The sequence below is a fragment of the Sylvia atricapilla genome, chromosome 1 (assembly GCF_009819655.1).
Source record: "Sylvia atricapilla isolate bSylAtr1 chromosome 1, bSylAtr1.pri, whole genome shotgun sequence".
NCBI lineage: Eukaryota > Metazoa > Chordata > Aves > Passeriformes > Sylviidae > Sylvia > Sylvia atricapilla.
Genome location: NC_089140.1, coordinates 91615951 through 91635763, shown reverse-complemented (window position 1 = coordinate 91635763; position 19813 = coordinate 91615951). Strand labels below are relative to the sequence as shown.

Below are 19813 nucleotides of genomic sequence, written 5' to 3'. Positions count from 1 at the left end.
TAGCAGAGAGAAAGAGAATACGGTACATTCATCATAAATCCTGTTCAGAGCCACTGAGTCTCAGAGCCAGTGTTGTCAGGCCAGATCTCCCAGCTTGTGCTGCAGTCTCCCCTTTCCTGTTTTGTCCCTCTTCAGATCAAGACTATTCTATACTGAAAGTTTGGTTTAAATCTAAAGATTTACAATCCTTTTTTCTTACTCAAAGGTGAAATTCAAAATGTTCACTGAAGTATCTGTCCTGATTGGAGACAAACACTGGGAAGTGCCTTGTTTTTATCTCCATGGCAGAGTTGGTTGTGTAGGCCTCAGGTGCTATGCTAAATGCAGCTGAGCACTTGACTTTTTTAAAGACGATTTTGCTCCCGAGTGAGGAGAGGCTGGGGAGGATAGCTCCTGTAGGTGTGTGGCTTAGATGTCTTCTTCCTGGTATTGGATGTAATGCAGCTGTGTTTGTATAGCTGCTACCAAACTGATAATGAGGATCTAAGGTTACATGTTTATGGCTCTGACCTAAAATTATATCTTTTCTTTGTGTTGACTTTTGTTGTTGAATAAAAGATTAAAATGCCTTGTTCTGTACAAGATGATGTAACAACTGCTGTAAAATTCAGTCTTTTAAAATTTTTTCCCTATTGTACAATCCCACAGAACGATCCTGTTCGGAAACAGAAAGCTCTGGAATTCTTGGTATGTATGTCAAATAATTGTGATGAGAGTTGTGAGGTTTCATCAGTACAGAGCAGTGAATATTGTGAAGGCTCTGATTACTGATTAATCTCATTTGACTGCAACATTAATTTCTATTTTAGTGGATCCTACCCTGAAAAGTTAGTGCAGCTGCAGCTTAGCTCAGGGCAATTGGCTGGATTAAACTATTCTGTGGATGACTCTCCCCTTTACTGAGGAGCAACCCTGACAAGCAGAATTAATTAGCAACACTGATGTGTAGCAGCTCAAGTGCTGCTGGCTGCCCGTGTCTAATGGGATTGTTGATAATAGTGGGCAAGAGGAGCTAGTCTGGTCTGGCTGCCAGAGAGAGCACAGCTGCTGGTCTTGGAGTGATTGGGGAAGTTTTATCAGTTCTGTTGCTGTTGACAGTGGCATAGTAAAAAGCCTTGGCTTGTCTTTTCCGTTTATGAAAAAGCCTGACTGTGTTCACTGTTTTACATTGTGAAAGTCGTGTTCTGTACCTAAGGCAGTTGGAAAATTTCATTTGAGTTCGAATTGTATTTATACACCAAACACAACTAGAAGAAGAAGCAGAATGTTTTGAAATGTGTGCATCATGTCTTCCACACTGTGATTACTTCAGAAAGAGAGAGACAAAAAGCAAATCTAAGGAGATAATCAGTAAACTACAAAAAAACTTGGTAGTTAATTGACTTTTATCTACAGGAATCACAGTTATTCCTTACAAAAGACTGCTTAGATTCTTTTAACTTACTGTAATCACTTATAAATTCGTTTACTTAGTAATCAGCCTGAAGCTTATTTTTTATTCAATTTTCTACACAGAAAACATAAATTTAGGGCTTCTGCCCTTCTCCATCTGCAATAAAATGATTATGGATTGACAATACAGGAGTGGCACAGAAGTCCAGTTTTATGTTTTACCTTTTATCAGGCTATAATTATGTTCTTAATTTTATTGTTTGATATTTTTTGTATACATTTATCATATATGCCATATGTTAACCAGCAGTATAAATATGGTTATACCAAATCAAAGTGTTACTTTGATATTGTTTGTGTATATGAGACTGGCATCCTAATGACCAATTATAACCATGTTTTTTGACAGGAGACTTTTCACATCACCTCAGACTCAGAAGCAACACTTGTTGTTCACATTACACAGGACCTTATGGAGGCTTTGAAAGCCTTTTGTGAAAAGAAAGCAGCAGTAAGTAACTTAATCTTGTCCACAGTTGTTTTGCCATTGAGAGGAAAGGAGTGGTTAAAATCACTGTGTTAACACCTTGCCAACCTGTAACAGTTCAGGCATGGGTCAAAACTCCCAGTTAAATGTACTTCAATTTCTTCTTTTACAATTTTTAAGTAACAAAGATATTAATTACATAGCACATTTCTCTTAGTATTCCATTGTCATATATCTATTTTGGCTTTTTTGTATGTGTGTGTTCTGTTCTGGGCACCATTTGCTTCTCGATGACAGGTCGTCATTCTTTTTGTGGTGGTCCCTTGCTTGATAGCTTTTGTTACAAGATCAGTGAGGCTTTAAGTGCCCCCCAGATATGCCACACTTTTCTTTCGTGGGCCTGTGGATAGGTCTGTCTTTCTCTTACAGCTCTGCTCACAGTTGAGAGTTTTAATCTGTTAGGACATCTTGCCTACCTTAGTCTTATCTGTTGATCCTTACAAACCTCCATAGCTTCTTTGCAAAGAGGTTGACTCCCTGTGGAAAAAGGAATCTGAAGAATGACCAAAATCTGTGAAAAAATGATTCATCACTCTGGCAGCTACTGGTTCACAAAATTCAGGATGTGGGTTTTTTTTCTGAAAACTGTTTCAGAATGTTTTCTCAATTGTATATTCGATGTCAGGTGAGCTATAGTAACTGTCTCTCTTCAAATGCTGCCACCAACACCAGCTGAATATTGTTTCTGTAGCCTAATCTCTCAGCTGGGCCTTCCATTCTGCATTCCCCAGATGGAGGCAGGATTTGCATATGCACCAGTTTTATATTCTAGCCAGGTGATGATAAGAGAGATGAGGCAATAATTTTGAAACAGGAGACATTGTTTTCACCAGACACCACCTTCTGTTCTCCAGACATGTACCTCTTCCAAATAATATTTTGGAAAATGGTGGTATAATGTGATAACAACACATCCTTCTTATAGACTTTGCCATCATCTAAAATTGTAGTTTGCTAACTTCCTGTAGGAAATTTGTTGTCTTTCAAAATTTGTAAAGTTCCTAAATTCTTGCATTCCCAAGCAGACATTCTGACCTTTTGCTTTACCTAGGATAATTACACGGACAGTTTAGGTCCACTGGTGTCAGTACCTCAAGATGAATTTCCAGAAAGGACAAGCATCCCAGAACACTATGGGTCAGATGGAGAATACAAAGGTAATTTAGATATTTTGTTCTATCAGTTTGTTTACTCTGGAGACTGCACAGACTGTGAAAATTTGCTTTTATGGCCAGCCATAATGCTTCTTAGCTGGTGTACTTGTGTGTCTTTGCCCTGAGTCAGGATATCATTTTCTGAAGCTTTAATGACTTAACTGTCTGAAAACATTCCTATCTCACTGAACAGTGTTACAGCAGTTAAGGTTATGGAAATTCAAGCAGTAACCCTTCCTGATTTGGGTGAAAAGATGCCAAACTCAGGTAAGACATAAAGGCAGGAAGTGGGAGAAGAACAGAAGGACAAATCATAAAATCTCAAAGTAGTTGTGTTTGCAGTTGGTATTTTAATATTTCGCTAACTTTTACTGCCCTTTATTTATTCAGGAAGTTCTGACTGGAATCAAGGTTTTTTGTCTCAGTATGAAGAGTGTTCTGAAGGTGCTTCTTTTGCTCCTGCTCACTCACACAGTTGCCAAGCGGATGGTGGATCATCCTCCTGTCATCTGAGATCTGATGACTTTGCAATGGTACCTCCACTCTGGGACTCTCCTGCTGTTGACCCTTACAGTCCTGTCAGTGGTATCAGTGAAGGGCTGAGACAGCTCAGAAACTCTGTGTTCTGCAGGAATTCGGCTGCTGGGGCCTCTTCATACGAGACCAGCCTAGTGAAGGAGTACTCAGCAGAATACATATCCAGTGGTGTGCAAGGAAGTGAGCCCCTTGATAACAGACTCTCATTTGGCTGGGAAAATACAACATGGAGGAATCAACAAGTGTGTACAAAAGTAACGCGTGTAAGTGACCAAGAGTTACCCTATCCCAATTCTTCTGCCTCATATCCTTCATCTGGGAGATACTCGACAGACTATCCTCCACAAAACTATTCCTCTTACAACAGCAGTGAGTCTGTGAATACTGGTATATCTTCTGCAAATTCTGCTGTTTCAGGAAGAGGTGGCTCCAGGTGGCACCAGGACACTAGGTGGAATGAGTGGAATGAGGACTCTAGGTGGAACAAGAACTCTAGCTGGAAGCAGGAATCTAGGTGTCAAGGATTCACGTATCAGATATCAGGCTACCAGAGAGACTGGAGTTCACATCAGGACTCATTTTCTGGCAGTGGTTCGTACCAAGATCACCAGCAGTTCAGAAGCTCAGAAGAGATGTTCGGTGGAGTTGATGTCAGTCTCACTCCTAACACTGTCAACAGACTTCTAGGAAAGGATGTACCTACAATGACCAGTGTGCTCAAACAGGTGGCTCCATATTATCCAGGACTTCAAAGTAAGATTGTGATTAGTTTGCATCTTGTGAAATGAGTTATATCAGCATGGTTGCTTTTAACATAGGCAGGAGATTGCAGGTTGCAGAGATAGGATGAACTGTTCAGGGGAGTCGAGCTCATTTTGCTCACAGCTCTATCAGCTGAAGAAAGGCATTGTTGCCTCTCTGAGGACACTGTGCCTCTTGGCTACTAGATGGAGCAGTGAGTGGGAGGAGATTCTGATAGTGCAAAAAATTCTTGATTTGAAAAGTTTGTCCTAGGTCCTCTTCCTCACTAGTAGTTTGTGTCATGAATTATACTGGTAGGCTTGCAGTGATGGGAGGGGAATGTATTGGCATAAAGAAAAAAATGTTGGAACTCATGCAGAACCAAACCTGGATGGCATTGTAATAGATAATCCAAATGAATCAAAACCCATTGGGATAACAAGAGAAGTATTATCAAAGAGCTGGTTCATTACCTGTCAATTTCTTTTTTCCAGTTACTGTAGGAATAGTCATTAATGTTGAGAATAGTGATATACTATTCAAAATGAGAGTTTCTCCTTTGGAAATAGATTATGAGAGGGATTTAAAGAGAAGTGGGCATATACTACTGGATAGCTGTCATTGGGCATGAGTTTGGACAAATGCAAATTATGTTTCTGGTACTAGAACTAGTTAATTAGGTAGCTACTTAATAGCAAAACTTTCAATTTCACATTCTGTATCATGGAAATCCTATGAGGTAGAAGTAACTCTAAATGTCTTTATCTCTCCTTTCCAGAAATAAATACTCAGACGTTCGTCAATGTACTAATAGAAACTAGAGAGAAAGACTAAAGAGCAACAACAGCTGAACTGAAACAGGTGAAGAGATTTGAGGATCTGTATCACTTGGCTGTCAGGAAGGAGACTGCATTTAACTCTGTTTGACTAGCTTGGGAAAGGTAAAGGGAGGTAGCGTTTAAGTTTTTAACATGTGAAATATAGCTTGAACATGAACTTGCACATACTGGGTGGACATACTATTTTGTTTATGCTTTTTGTAATGTATTTGTTATATCTTAGTGTATTACAGAAAAGAAATCTTTTGTTATTTTTTGAAAATGTGTTAAAATTACTCTGTCAGCAAAAAGCTAATAATCTTTTTAATACCCTTCTCAATTCAGAAGAGAAAGGAAGGTTTACTTTTATGTTACCTATTTAGGAAGAATATTCAATGAAAATACAGGTTTACTTTTCTTCACACAAATGTAAGGCCAGTTTCATTTATTTGAGACTTTATAATTAGCATATTTTTAGAAATTGATACACTACATTTCTGTTTAGATGAAGAAAGGAGAATGTCATAGCAAAGGTATTCTGTCTTAATGTGATGCTATATGAGGAAAATGTAATCTGTAGTAGAGAACTGGTATGTAATGGGGCATATTAGTTTCTTCCTTCTCTGCAAAAAAAATCTGCAGATTTTTTAATCATGTTATTCAAAATAATTATAAATTGTCTTAAACTCATTTGGTGGATGGACCCACACTAAAATAAAAATTCTAGATTGTTTCTACTGGCAAAAACATATTAAGAAATAGTAGAACCCATTAGGCAATGAGATAAAATAACAGGAAAAAATAAATAAACAAAATGTCATACTAACTGAATAATACCAGTTCATAATGTGTATCAGAGCCACATGCTCGTGAATGCCTGGCTTTAGATATCTGCTTTATGTAATTAAAACCAGCTTACATGGAGCTGAAGAAAAGAAGTAAAGTGAGACAGTTTACTCCTGAGTGTCTGTTTTCCTTTTCACTGCTTCATTGTGGACTATCCTTTTTCTTCTCACCCATGCTGGAACTGTCTCTGTGCATTAAGTACTTGTGCTGAAGCAGGGTTAGTCTTCATCAGCTGACATAAAACATTTTGGATCTTGTTATGTAAATTTTAATAAAAGCTCAACAAAAACAATTTTTTATTGAGCATGTAAACTCAATTCCCTAAAATTTTCTTTCTGTCATGATTTTGTTTCTGCATCTGAAAAGATCCACTTTCCTTTTTCATTCCTGTTCTGTGCCCTTTACTGCTTCACTTACTGAAGTGTTGGAGTGGTTTATAATGTCACACACCTTTCAGTTGTGCCATATGCTTCCATCTACTGAATTACATAGTCAACCTTCTTGCTTAAAAGGGAAAATTATATTTTTACTACCAGAGGTGTCTGCCAGAGTTTTGATTTCAAAGTCTGTAGGATTGATCAGTTATTATATCTAAATTTAAAAATTACCGGAAGTTATTTACACAGATGTTAGTACCATAGTTTTTTCTCACAGAAAGTGTAGTGCAGCTAAAATTCTGAAGCTGTAGAAAAAAGTGTTGCTAGAAGGTATTACTGCTGCAGCTGTCAATTCCAAATAAAACCTTTTCATTTGAAGTTGCTGCAGCAAACTCTTTTCCCCATTTCTCATGCCCTTTTGGATTTTACTGCCATCCCTGAATGCCTCAGTGGCATACAGCAGCTGGATGACCTCCACCCACATTAGATTCTCTTTCCACCTACATCTTCTGTTATTTTTCCTTCTGGGCAACAGTTACTGTCCCTCCTTTGTTGTGCAGAGTCTTGCACTGGGGAGACAGTTCTTGCATTTTGAAATGGAGTTGGAGTAGTTGTGAAATTAAGACAACATTGATTTACTAAAGCTTTCCTGAACTGTAGAGGGCCGAGTACTCCTTACTCCCAAGAAACCCCTTTGCCATGTCTTGCTCCCATTTGGAGCAGAACTCTGTCAAGACTCCAGTCCTTCTTCAAGAAACAACCTCACAAAGTAGGTCCTGACAGCCTGCAGAGCAGCACTGGATGCCTGGCCCACATTAGCACCAGTGCAGCTACATTCTAGGCCTTGGCATGGAGGCAAAGTTCTCAGAATGGACCTGAGCCCTTGGAGCAAATTTCCTATTTCCTTAAAAAGCTAGTGACAGAAATGCAGATTGGAACATGTCTTGCATTGGGGATAAATGATCTTTAAGCTTTTAGCCAGTTTCTTGCTCTGCAGTGTACCTGCTTTCACACCTAAGTGTGTTTGCCACTGGGACAAGAGTTGTTCCAATCCAGAGCCACCTTGATGATTCTCTGCATTGGTGATGCTCCTTTAGGAAGTGCTGAAGCCAGCTGTTCTGCACCAAAGGCAGTGAAATACAAGACGACCAGCTGGACATGGAGACATCCCTCAGGGGAGACAACTTGGGAAGTTTCTCAGGTTCCAGCTTTTTAGTTTGTACCTTGGACTTACTAATACTCCTCAAAATACTTCCCAAAAATTACTGGATTTTATGTGAGTGTGTGATCCAAAGGGACAGATTCTTTAGTGGGAAAGAAACAGGGCAGCCAGCTGTTTTGAGCCCAGAAATTTGGGGCTCTTCTGTTCAGTTTCTGGAGAGAGCATATATAGTTACTATCTCAGCCTTCTTGGGAGGGGAAGGATCAAAGTGTATTGAAGTATTTTTCCCTTGTTTTCTTCACAGTAAGTGACTTTCACAGCTGTTGGATGAGGTGATTTCTGATACTGATTGTTACTCCTGATCTCCCTCCTCACTCCAAACCAATTCGTTGCATTTTGGGTGATGACACCCAAAGTGCTTTGGGAGAACTCCTTGTTGCAGTGTGCTTATGCTATGGGGCCCATTGTTTTTTCCCCACATATCTGATACCAGAAGAGTGTTCAGAGTGTTGCTGAGCTGTCACCAAGGGTCTGATTATCACTTGACAAATAGTAGCAGCTTCTCTGCATGACAGGATCGTTGATAACAGTTCATTTTGCTGCCTTCACGCTGACACCAGCCACTCTGGGTGAGAACACAGTGATCCTTGTGGACTCTTGCCAACTCAGACTATTGTATGATTCTAAGTCTAGCTCTTCAGTGAATGAACCAGACAGAGACTGAACATGTGAACTTGGTGTTATTTGTGCCATTCTCTGACCATCTGAGCCAATCTCAGGGTTACCTGGAAGTTACTTTGTAACTCTGATATTTTGTTGTTGTTGTTGGTTTTGTTTGTTTGTGGTTTTTTTGGCGGTTGTTTTTTTTTTTTGTTTTGCTTTCTCCAAGTTAATTCTTCAGTTATTGCAAGAGATGGTGTGTGTCATTACTTGTCTTGAGTTTTTCCACTCCCTCTCATTGGCTGTAAATGGTGAGGTGTAGAGTAAAGTTAAGAGAATGTCTGACTGTCAGTTCAAGGCCACTTCAAATAAGTGCTTTAGCACAGAAAGGAAGATTTCTGGTGTTAAATGAGACAACTAAGCAAAGGGAGCATATTCAGAGTCAGAGATGGGTTTTGTAGGGAACTTATCAAGGGACATGCAGTATGACCTTCTTCACAGCTGTGAAGTTGTATTTGAAGCAATCCCAAGAATACCCTGAAAGAAGGAGGCAGCTAGAAAATAAAAAAGGCCATCCAGGTGGAGAGATCTCTCAATTGTAGAAAATGAGAATACAGAAATAAAATTACCATCCCCTTAAAGCTGTACAAAAGGAAAATAGACTAAAAGTTCACCTAGTATTTTTACTTAATTTTAAATTCGGTAATAAAAATTAATACATTAAACTCTTAAAAAAGTAAGGCACATGCAAAACATGTTGTGCAATTTCTGGCTTTCAAATGATATAAACTAACAAGCATTATTTTAATTTGGCATTTCTAAAGAGTCATTTTCCCATGCATGATATGTGTAAGAGGTAATGTTCAACATTGTACCAGTTAAATCTAGATTCTGTGCTTTCTGTACTACAGTAAGCAGAGATGGTCATATCATACAATAATACAAAATAAAAACCAACTCAAGTACGGATTCTGATGGTGATTACCAACATACAAAATTTAAGAATGCGATGTTACATCCATAATAATACATCAGTGATCTTGTTCAGCAGAGGATGATTTGGCAACTGCAGTCTGTGTAATGCCAGTGCACGATTCCCGGTTATTGGCATCATACGATGCTGAAGACCATGGAGAGATACTGCTCATAGGACACCTGAATCCAGCCGTCCTGATCCGTATCGTAGCGTCGGAATACATCAGTCAGCCTCTGAGGAGGAGAGAAGAAAAATAATAGACATTTCTGTTCAGACTGCCACACACTCCCCTTGCCATCTGGGCTTCTACAGCTTTATGAACTCTTTCTGTTCATCCCCTCTGTAGCTATTTTACAGTCTTGTATGTAAAGGCAGCTCACTGCAATAATGATGCAATACCTAAGGCTACCTAGGCACTTCTTTATTGACCAGCTTCTTGTAACTGGCTTTAAAGCAGGGGCAAAACCAGTGCAATGTCTGAGTCATGTGGAAACAGAATCCCGTTAATACCTTGTGCCTATCTCACCTTCTAGGCATATAGGCTTCATGTGCAATAGCTAGCTGAACAGTCTATAACCCCAGAGATGTGAGACAGTATAAAGGATCAGAACAACTTCCAGCACAGTTTCATTAACATCAGCTGAGTGATACTCCATTTCAAAGCCCTTTCTAGCAGAGTTCAAGTCTGTAACTAATTACAATTGCCTTACATTACAAATGAATAGAGGTGACTGATGTGTCTCTAAATAATAGAGATGCTACTTTTACAGAGAACTGCTCTCCCTCCATATTCTCTCTTGCTCTCTGTGTTACTGAAAAGTTGGAAGATTTTTTTGTGTATTTCTACTGTTTTCCCTGCAGGAAAAGCTCTGAAGTCTGTATTAAACTATCAGACACTGTAAAACATTAATACTCTCTTACACTTTTTTGTCCCTCACCCATTAATTGAGATGCAAAGGAATTAGTAATGAATCCAATACATGAAGACGTTTCTAGCACTTGTCATATACTTAGTTCAAATGACTTATTATAAATAAAAGCAAGTTCTAGATCCACTGTTGAAGTGAGAACTAGAAAAATCTTAAGGTATTTTTTTTCAATTGACATCAAAGTACATCTCTTTTCTTACCTGTAGAACAACACAGCACTGAATAAAATCATCAAAAGCAACTTGTCCTTTTCCCTGTCTGTCAAATTTCCGAATAAGGATATCATAGAATTGATCAGACAGCCGGTAACCTTGGAAGAAGAGAAATACTTTAAAAGGTTTCAATTACTGCAGTCCTTCTGTAGAAAGAACAAGGTGGTTTAGCAGGCATGTGTAACAAAACCAGAAAACAGGAGTTACAATGATTTTTTTTTCCCCTAAATATCTCTGTTAAACTAAAATGCATGCAATAAAACCCATGCTTAATAATAATTATATAGAGTCACAGCAAATGTAATTACAGATTAAGGTGACTATTTGACTGAGGGAATGGTTTAGGGCTGCAGCTCAGGTCTTTACAAGCGAAGTGACTGGAATGAAAGTTCCTTAGCCATCAGAATGCTCTCTCAGCATAGACAGCTGGCCTTGTTTTAAAAAGTGGCAAGCTCTGTCAAGTTCAGACTTTGCCTGAAGCATTGGTAATGCTTTCAGAGCATGTCACAGAGGAGACTGGAACTGGATGTGTCAGGACATGCATGGAATGTTTTCCTTATTCTATATTTAAGGCAAGAGTTTTTAAAAAACATGTGCCTCTGTCACGGACAACTTTAAACGGTACCTTATACCTAAAAGGAGAGCTGCCCTTCACCTGCCTCCTTTTTAGTCACATTTGTCAGAGCAGTACACCTCTGCAACAGTAGCAGTAAGCAGCTTATTCTATGACATAACCCAGTCATAAAAACTGTAATTACTAATGAATTACCAAAACCTGTTAGTGCTTGCTTTAGTTCATTTCTGTCAATCATTCCTGAATTGTCTCTGTCATACGTTCGAAAGACATTCTGCCAGTCTGTGATGTATTTCCAGACTCCCGTGAATTCATTGAAGTTCACACCCCCTTTGTTTTCTCTGTCAAACATGCCTGAAATAAAAAGTAAGAAACATGTATAAAACCTCAGTCATACTACTACTCAGCAAGATCTGCCTGCCAGGAATTAAAGTAGATAGCAGGAGTGCTCTGTGGAAGGTACTGAAGAGAAAAAAGAAACTGCTAAAATTGAAGTGGTAATTTGGAAAGTTCTGCCAAGAAAAAGCAGAAACTGAGTTTTTGTCTGTTTCAAACTGAGGGCTTGACTGATCTTCTAGTGAAGAATCAAAATGGGCAGAGGGGTGGACTGTTCTTCTCTAAGGCCATATTAAAAAGTCTTACATCATTTCCAAGAGTGCTGGGATATTCATCTGCATTAAGCATGTCACCCAGCGATGGAACTCAAGATTGCTGCTGAACACTTATTGAAAATAAAGCAAAAAATGTTATCCTTGGATATATGAACTGTGTGACAGAAAAGATTTGATTTATTATGCTTGAATCTTCATCCTTCTGTTCTACCACCATCACCTTCCACATTACTGGCAATTAGTTTAGACACTAACAGAAATCAAGCATTGTAAAGCTTCTGTCTGTTATTTTTGGAGTAAAAGATAGGTTTAAATTCAAGACAGGAAAAACTACTTCCCAGGACAATTTAAATAATATATTTTTAGAAAATTCAAGATAACAATCTCCTCATGCATAAATTACATTTATTATCTAATCAATTATGCAGTAACATTTCTCAGGCTACTTTGACAAGTGCACGTGTGTATGCAAAGGGCATTCCTCTATTAATCAAAAGGGAAAATAATTTAACTTACTACTGCTGGGCACTTGGAGGAAAAAAAAATCAGTGTAGCAATTGACAGCATTTTCAATTATCTGAACAGATCACAAACCAGTATTTTAGGACTGTGTCACATCACACAACTACACTCACCAAGAATCGACCTGACTGTTGCTGGATTAAATGGAGTCCATGTGCCTGAAACAGAAAAAATTACTTAGTTGAGAATTAAGACTTCCTCAACGTTTTAAAAACTGCAACAAAGCAAACAAATCAGTTAAGAACACTGAATTCAGAGCTATGTGACATGGAACTGGCATATTAAAAAAATAAAGCTGCTTGGAAGTAAGAAAGTCTCACCATTCAGAGATTACTTCGGGCCAGTGCTTTACAAATACCACAGCGAAATCAGCACTTTTAAGGCTGCAACAAAAAAACCAAACAAACCTTGGAAGATCTAAGAAGGACTTTTTCGTCCCAGGCTGTCAGGAATTGGATAAAAAGCAAGACCTAAACTGAAGTACCTATTTTCTACTGACAGGAGCAGAAGTGTTTTAAGTTGTAACTCGATCAAGGCCTCTTATCTGTTCCTCAGCAAAACCCATCTGATAATTTCCTTTTTACAGGACTATTTCAGAGCATTTAGTTTCTAACAGAAGTAAAGAGAAAGGGTTCCCAGCATGGCATAACCATACATCGCAGTTTAGAGTTGTTTAGTACAAATCTCACCTCACCTCAATTGCTAAAACAATTAAGTGTTAGTTTGAATTAGTATTTTTAGACCAAGAAATGTTGCTCCTTCAAAGGGCCTGAGCAGGAGGCATCTGGAGGGGAGCTCTGCACTTCCCTGAGTATCCAGAGGCTTGTCATTATGAAATAGTTTTCACTTGGTTGAGAGCAATCCCGAGTGCTAGGAAGCATGAGACTTTGAACAAAGAGGAATCCTGTGCCTCATCTAGAATTTCACCATCGATTCTGCGTTGCCTGTGAAGGACCCAGGAGCACGAAGCAGCACATAATTAACTGGCTGTGGCTGCCTGCAGGGACTCAAGCAATCGGTGAGGCCACAAAGGAGCCGAGGGTGCTCGCAGGGATGTGTCAGCTGACCACAAATCCCAGCAAAGGGCCGAGCTGGGACTGGGCACGTTGGCTTTGCTGGGTCACGGGCGGTGCTGCAGCTCCACAGGGACAACCCTGCGCTGTAGGCAGCCCTGTGACTACTTGCACATAAAGACAAACGTAAGCAGAGAAACAGGAGAAATGGCTCTGAAAATGCTGAAGCGGTATTTTAGACAGAGAATATCAGTACCTGAGAGCTGTGTGTCTCCTCAAAAAATAATCAATAATGGAATTAATAAGGCGCCAGCATTTCACACTGAACAGAGTAAGAGGAAAAAGTGAAAATACAGTCTGAAAGGTAACCCATTTCATCTTGAAACATTCAAGTGACTCATACAGAGTCTGCCACAGAGAGATGAGCAGCTCCAGAGGTAAAGAACTCTACTGATTTCAGCCTATTCCAATGAACAGTGAAGACTACTCCTGTGTCTCCTCTCCTGACTCTAGTATTAACTTCCCACAGCAGCACAGAAGAAAACAAGAAGGAAGGGAAGAATTTTGTTGTGCAAACAGTTAGACAAAGTGATGATCAGCCCCTCGCAGGTAAGCACACTGTTATCTGCATAAACTTCACAGGCTGAAAATGTCAAATTGTCAAAATCACACTGAACTTCAAATGTCAGTGAGCATAATGCAGACTTTTTAAAATGTTTTAGAAATAAACATATAACATTCTTTTAGCCCATGTTAAATTGCAGGCCAGCCACACACAATCATCCACTAGAGGATATATTTTGAAAATTATATAGTGGACTGTTAGTGACTTCAGTGTACAAGATCTAGAATCTCTTGGAATGCAGCAAGCTTACAGTTCTGTAAATATTTTGTCTAACACTTGGTAGTCATTCTTCATAACTGCAAAGCACTGAAACTGCTAATCTGCACTGTAAATAAGGAAAGAAAAGAGCTCAGTCATCCCTGCCTATTACCCTTAAATTCAATCATACGAGGAGATACTTGAAATATATAAAATTAAAAACAGCAGGTTCATGTGAAAAGATATTTTAAAAACATAAAATCTAAAAGAGCAGGTAAAATTTAAAATGACAGTTTCTCACAGTTCTAAATTAAAATGGTGACTTAATTTAACTTAGTTTTTGCTGAAGATTTTATTCAAAATTTTAATTACAGATCAGGTCTGGCAGCCACAACACATTGCTTTTAATTTATCAGATACATTATTAAGCAAATATTCTAGTAAATCCAGTTCAGTTACAAGACTGCAGTTTTACTGAATTGAATCTTATGAATTTATTTCAAGTCAGGCAGTTAGTGAAAATAATGGGCCCTTCAGCCTGTGTGTGCTGCAGCTCACAACATCAGTTTAAGCCCTCCTCAGTCACAAAGCACAGGAGGGATAAAGGAATAAGCTTTGGGAGAAGGGGAACTTGGTATGGACTCAAAGGTGGACAAACAGCCTGAATATGCCCTTTCTAGGACTTCCAAATAGAAAATAACCCCACAGAGTACAACCCTACCCACCCTGAGTCATGGAAGGAAAGTAAAAATAGGCTACTGGAAAAATATTTCATTTTTAATTTTGTTTCCATGAGTTATTTGACAATACCCTAGTTATTCTTTGAGTATTACAACAAGGAACTGACAGACTACTAGGAAGTTTTAATACTAGATCTAGAGTGCATCTTCCTACTCTGTCAGGAAAAACCCCAAACATACTTTATTTCCTACACCATACTGTATGAAAAATAAATTATGTGCAATGAAAAGGCTGGTTGTAAACAGCTTTGCCCAGGTTATACACTGATTCTGGTTAAAAAACAAAGGTTCAGTAGTGATGAGGAAGGAATATATGAATCGCTGGTTATGGTTTCCAGGAAACAGAACTGGGAAAAAAATAAAGGGATGTGCACGCCCTCATTCCTCAGAATACAGACCAGTAATGATTACAATAGATACTCAGTTTAAAACAAACAAAAAAATTACAAGGATTGTTAATTTTTTTCTCTTTCCAGCCCTTTGCTGTAGATTTAATAGTAATTACTGAGTGGTAGGAACACTTCCCACCCCCTTCCATACAAAGAATGATGGCATCAAGTAACCATTCTCACAACAATTTTGTTAAGAAGTTTAAAAAGAACTACCTCACTGCTCATTTACAGACTTACCATTGGATAATGCCTGCTGAAGTTCATTATCAGATATTATTCCACTCCTGTCTTTATCAACTCTGGGAAAACAAAACAAAACAAAACAAAAACAGGTAGTAAGCTTTAAATGGCTGAAATTAACAAGTTCCACTTACTGAAAACTTTGACATTCTGGTTCTTACTCACCAGATGAGATTATTATTTTCCTGAAAAGTCTCTGGAACATGACAAAAGTTCCAAAGAAAACTGCAAGACCTACTTATAAGTGAAGAAACGCACACTGACAATGAAACAGTCCCAGCATGCTGTGCACCAGGAAGTATTTTTATTTATTTCTGTTTAAGAGAACTGCAGAGCACACATGCTGGTTAAATCCACAAAATGCCTAATGTCACAGTACCAAGCCATTTATTACGCAAACTGGAGCAACAGGTTTGTCACCCAGACTCTCATATGCTGGCAATGGAGAAAGTCACTTGTGTGACCAAAGGACTGAAAGACTCAATCGATTCCAGGGCCTTGACCCTGCAAAGGGGTTCAAAGGGGTTCCAAGAGGAAAAAGCACAGGCAGGTTCCAGCCTTCATTGAGCCTCCACAGGCCATTGTCTTAATGATTCAGGTTCTACGCCAAAATTAATGAATTAAGTAATTTCTGCCCAAATAATGAATGATCATGCCTTCTTTAGAAAGGTGTCTGAAAGTGGTGAGAACTTCCCTCCATTTCATACAAGGACGTTGCCCTCGGACTGAGAGTTTTTGTTCCCCCTCATTTACTAGCACTCCAAAGCAGTCACACTCAGTTGAACACTGTTCACAGAAGCTGATTTTCTTTTCCTTTAGTTCTTGCTATCTTTTTCTAAACACTTTCAGTTCATTCTATTGCTTCCTTCCCCATCTCCAAGAATTCTGTAACCTGCATGCAACACTAAAACTGGAAGCATAAATTGCAAAGATTTCAATTACAAATATATATTCTCCCTTTTAAATCTCTGTTTATCTTAGTATTGTGAACATTTTATACCTTTTATGAGCTGCTACCAAGTTCTAAGCTGCTATTTTCATGAAAATGCATTATGACCTACTTATCTTTTTCCTGATCATCATCAGTCAGCACGTTCCTTTTATAAAGAAAATTATGCAAAATTGGAATGGGTTTTCCTCATGGACATCATTCCTTCTCTGGATTCCACCTGAAATATGGGCATCACCTGTCATACAGGGATCATGATCTGGCCATGACAGGCTGATACAGCCCAGTTACTCAGGACTGCAAGGTGCTCCTGCAACCTTTCACAGGCCTCAGTTACTGCAGAAACCAGCAAACCTCACCTGACCATTCATCCTCTTTTTGCAGAATTACAGAACCACAGAATGGTTTGGGTTGAAAGGGACCTTAAAGACCATCAAGTTCTGATGCCTTTAGCTTTAGCTTTCGTTTTTGCAGATTCTGTGCTGCCTAGGGATGTAGTTCTGAGGCTCATATTAAGTGCTGGTAAGCTCTCTTCTCAGAGTTGATAGACAAAACAAATCCTTTTCCTGCTAAGAACCAAGGACAACTTTCAGCCCAAGAGCATAAACAACAGTGGACTGAAGGGAGAAAACAAGAGGGATGAGACCCCACAACCTGGGGCTATAATTGGACAATTAAACCGCAATATGCAAAAGGACCAAAATTTACAAAAATGTAAGATCTCGTGACCGGGCAGCCATTTTTTGTGACTATTCTTGGTCCACCCAGGGTGCAGCCTTGGTCAGACTCCTGTCCTGCCCACGATGGATCCTGAAGGCCTTTCAATAAATACCTACCTTATTCTCTAACTCTGTCCAGTCTCTGTTTCAGGTCAGTCTTCCAAGGCATCAGTTTCACCCTCTCAGCTGTGGGCAGGGACACCAGGTGGCACAGAGCTCCAGCCTGGCCTTAAACACTTCCAGGAATGGAGCAGCCACAGCTTCTCTGGGCAACCTGTTCCAGTGCCTCACCACGCCCACAGTATAAAACTTCTTCCCAGCATCCAACTGAAACTCTCTTTTCCCCAGCTGCTCCTGAACAGATTACATAAAGATCCCAGGAGAGCTCCATCTGTCAGCGTGACGCATGACCACACACACACACACCCTTCAGTCAGTTTTCCATCCACTGAAGAAGGCTTCCATTCATTCTATGTTTACTGAATTTTTTCAAGGGCCTTTTGCTAGTGTTAGGAGTATTTTTGAAAAGCATACAGTTTATATGAATTGCTTCAATTCTAGCCATCGTATCCATATCCAGTCCTTACCAAATCTAGTCCAGGCTTTATACAGTAGTCTGCCAGAAGGAATATTTTCAACAAAAGCCACTCAACTCTCCTAACTACATTATTAAAAATTATTTTTACTTATTTTCCTGGTGCAGAAGTCAGATCTGTTTCTTTCTGGACCCTTTAAAAAGAGAAATGGCTTCATGCATGCCTCTGCCGAGTCCTCAGAGGAAGCTGTTTTACAGCAGGCTGCGTAGGTAAGTCGCTGCATTCCTGAGTCACTCCGTAAATATCAGCCAGTTTTAGAAACTTAGTACTGTTTGTCTACTGCTTAACCTCTTCTTGCTGCTGCTTGTGTCAAGAGGATCTGTCTTGACTCATCCTCCATAAAAATGGATCCAACGTAGGCACCTCCCCAGTTTCCTCCACATGACATAATTGGGAAATCTCCTCTGGCTTCCTTACTGATAGGATCTTGCCAGTGCGTTCGTTTAGCACAAGCTTGCTAGCTCCCTCCGCTCCAGGTGAATTCAAGAGAATACTTCACAGAATCATTTAGGTTGGAAAAGACCTCTGAGATGCTCAAGTCCAGCCCCCGAGCCAACACCACCGTGTCAGGCGGACCATCGCACTGCGCGCCGCGTCCCGTCTCTGCCCGAACACCTCCGGGGCCGGTGACTGCACCACCTCCCCGGGCAGTCCATTCCAATGTCCAATCGCCCTTGCCGAGAAGAAACTCTTCCCGATATCCAACCTAACCGCCCCCTGGTGCAGCTGTGTCTTCTCGCTGGCAGCTTTAAAGTCTTCCATTAACATTCATCAGATTCTTTTTTACAAGCCTTCCCTGTACTGCTACACTGATCCTCCTGACTCTACTATCCTTTCTGCAATCTCAGGTTAAAAATTACTTCAGCGCTTTCAAGGTTACCTTCTCGCTCCCATCAGTCCCCTTTACCCTCCTTATAAAATACAGCCACATTAATTCCTCCTCAACCCTTTCTGACAGATTCCTCCCACGGGGAAACCACCGCGCTGTTTACAGCGCTGCCGGGCGCCCCGGCAGCCAAACCCCGCGCTGGACGCGCCGGCCCGGCGACCGGACTCCGGCAGCAGCCGCCCCGCTTCCGGCACCACCTCCCTCTGCCCGCCGTGCCCGCGGTGCTGGCGGAGCTCACCTCTGGAAGACGTTCCACAGGAAGGAGGGGTCGGGCAGGGGGGCGCCGCCGCCGCCGTTCGGCCGGTGCTGGTACCCCGCCGCCATGGCCCCGCGCGCCGCCAACACCGGCCGCCCCTGACGCAGCGCGCCCGTGACGTCACGGCCGGGCGGGGGCGCGCGCCCCGCCCCGCGCGCCGAGGGGAAATCCCGGGAGGAGCCGAATGCCGAGCGGGGCCGAATGCCGGGAGGAGGGAAATCCCGAGCGGGGCCGGCGCGTACCCGGCCCGTTCCCGCGGCACGGGAGGCCCCGAGGCGGGGCTGCGGCACGACCGGAGCGCGGGGATCCCGGCCCGGGGAGCGGCGGGCCCGCCCCGCCACCAGCCGCCGCCAAGGCTCCGGCAAAGGGCAGGAACCGGCCCTGTGACCACCCCTGTGGGGTCTCCGCTCAGGGCAGCCGGCGTGTCCTGGAAGGGAAAGAGCCTTAGTTTCACCTCCAGGAGATGCCTCCGTCTCCCTTCTTCCTCTCAGCGATGGTGCAGAGGGAAACAAAGCCCCCTGGACGGATTTCCTTCCACAAAGGGAGGATTAAAGCACACAGAGAAAGAATTTCAGGAACAGGATGGAATTAGAGTACAAGCCAAATTAGCATCACCTCACTAGTCTTTAACTGAATTATTTACTGAAGGCTGAACACAACCCCCTGAAAAACAAATTCCCCTCCCGGTACCTACAATTTCTAGGCAGAGTTGACGGTCCCATGGGACCCAAGGAGCTCCCTCAAGCACGGAGATACCAAGATGATGCGCTACTGAACGGTCTCTGGGGACACACTGTCCCTTGTCACTGCAGAAACTCACAGCCTCAGATCTACCCTTTATCCAAACTGCTGCCCCTGTCCATACCTCTTCCGGGGTACAGAGGGGCTGGGGACAGGGCTGGAATGGCACAGAGCCTGGGTGGCCACAGGCCAAAGGCATTACATATGCAAGGTCCAGAGTGTTAATTTAAAACAGTGTAGGCTCGTCTCTTCCTTGTGCTTATCGCTGACAGTACCTGACCAGACCTAAGAGATGTACCTTAAATGTGTCCTTCTTCAAGGAATTTTGAATCCACAATTGTCTAGTACTATTTTATTATTAGATACTGTGGAAATAAAACCCAGTATCTTCTGTTTT

General features: G+C 41.1%; 2 protein-coding genes across 3 annotated transcripts in view; one reads left to right on the top strand and one right to left on the bottom strand.

Annotated features, from left to right (window-relative positions):
• The window catches only part of LOC136366583 (uncharacterized), a 28067-nt gene extending 21740 nt beyond the window's left edge, over positions 1 to 6327 (top strand). The window contains exons 11-15 of the mRNA XM_066327764.1: positions 649 to 687; positions 1802 to 1903; positions 2991 to 3096; positions 3484 to 4383; positions 5150 to 6327. Coding sequence (XP_066183861.1) covers positions 649 to 687; positions 1802 to 1903; positions 2991 to 3096; positions 3484 to 4383; positions 5150 to 5205 — 1203 coding nt within the window. The 3' untranslated portion in view covers positions 5206 to 6327. The remainder of the gene's footprint in view (positions 1 to 648; positions 688 to 1801; positions 1904 to 2990; positions 3097 to 3483; positions 4384 to 5149) is intronic.
• Positions 6328 to 8903: 2576 nt separating this feature from the next.
• PDCD6 (programmed cell death 6) lies at positions 8904 to 18789 on the bottom strand. 2 transcript variants are annotated; one of them, XM_066327777.1, is made up of 6 exons: positions 18658 to 18789; positions 15264 to 15325; positions 12172 to 12216; positions 11121 to 11279; positions 10340 to 10449; positions 8904 to 9443 (listed from the first exon to the last, which is right to left on the bottom strand). In XM_066327777.1, exons 1-6 carry the CDS (start codon positions 18741 to 18743, stop codon positions 9345 to 9347), a joined length of 561 nt encoding a protein of 186 aa, XP_066183874.1. In that variant the 5' UTR covers positions 18744 to 18789; the 3' UTR covers positions 8904 to 9344. The 2 variants fall into 2 exon arrangements, with proteins under 2 accessions (XP_066183874.1, XP_066183882.1); XM_066327785.1 differs by having other exon boundaries at positions 11127 to 11279.
• Positions 18790 to 19813: the final 1024 nt, after the last annotated feature.

Excerpts from the sequence above, each read along its gene's own strand:
- PDCD6 (XM_066327777.1), bottom strand. The coding sequence starts at position 18,743 with ATGGCGGCGGGGTACCAGCACCGGCCGAACGGCGGCGGCGGCGCCCCC. Across the intron at positions 11,280-12,171 it reads AACAGTCAGGTCGATTCTTG|GCATGTTTGACAGAGAAAAC; the intron begins GTGAGTGTAGTT and ends TTTTTATTTCAG. Across the intron at positions 9,444-10,339 it reads AGTGCTGTGTTGTTCTACAG|AGGCTGACTGATGTATTCCG; the intron begins GTAAGAAAAGAG and ends TCTCCTCCTCAG.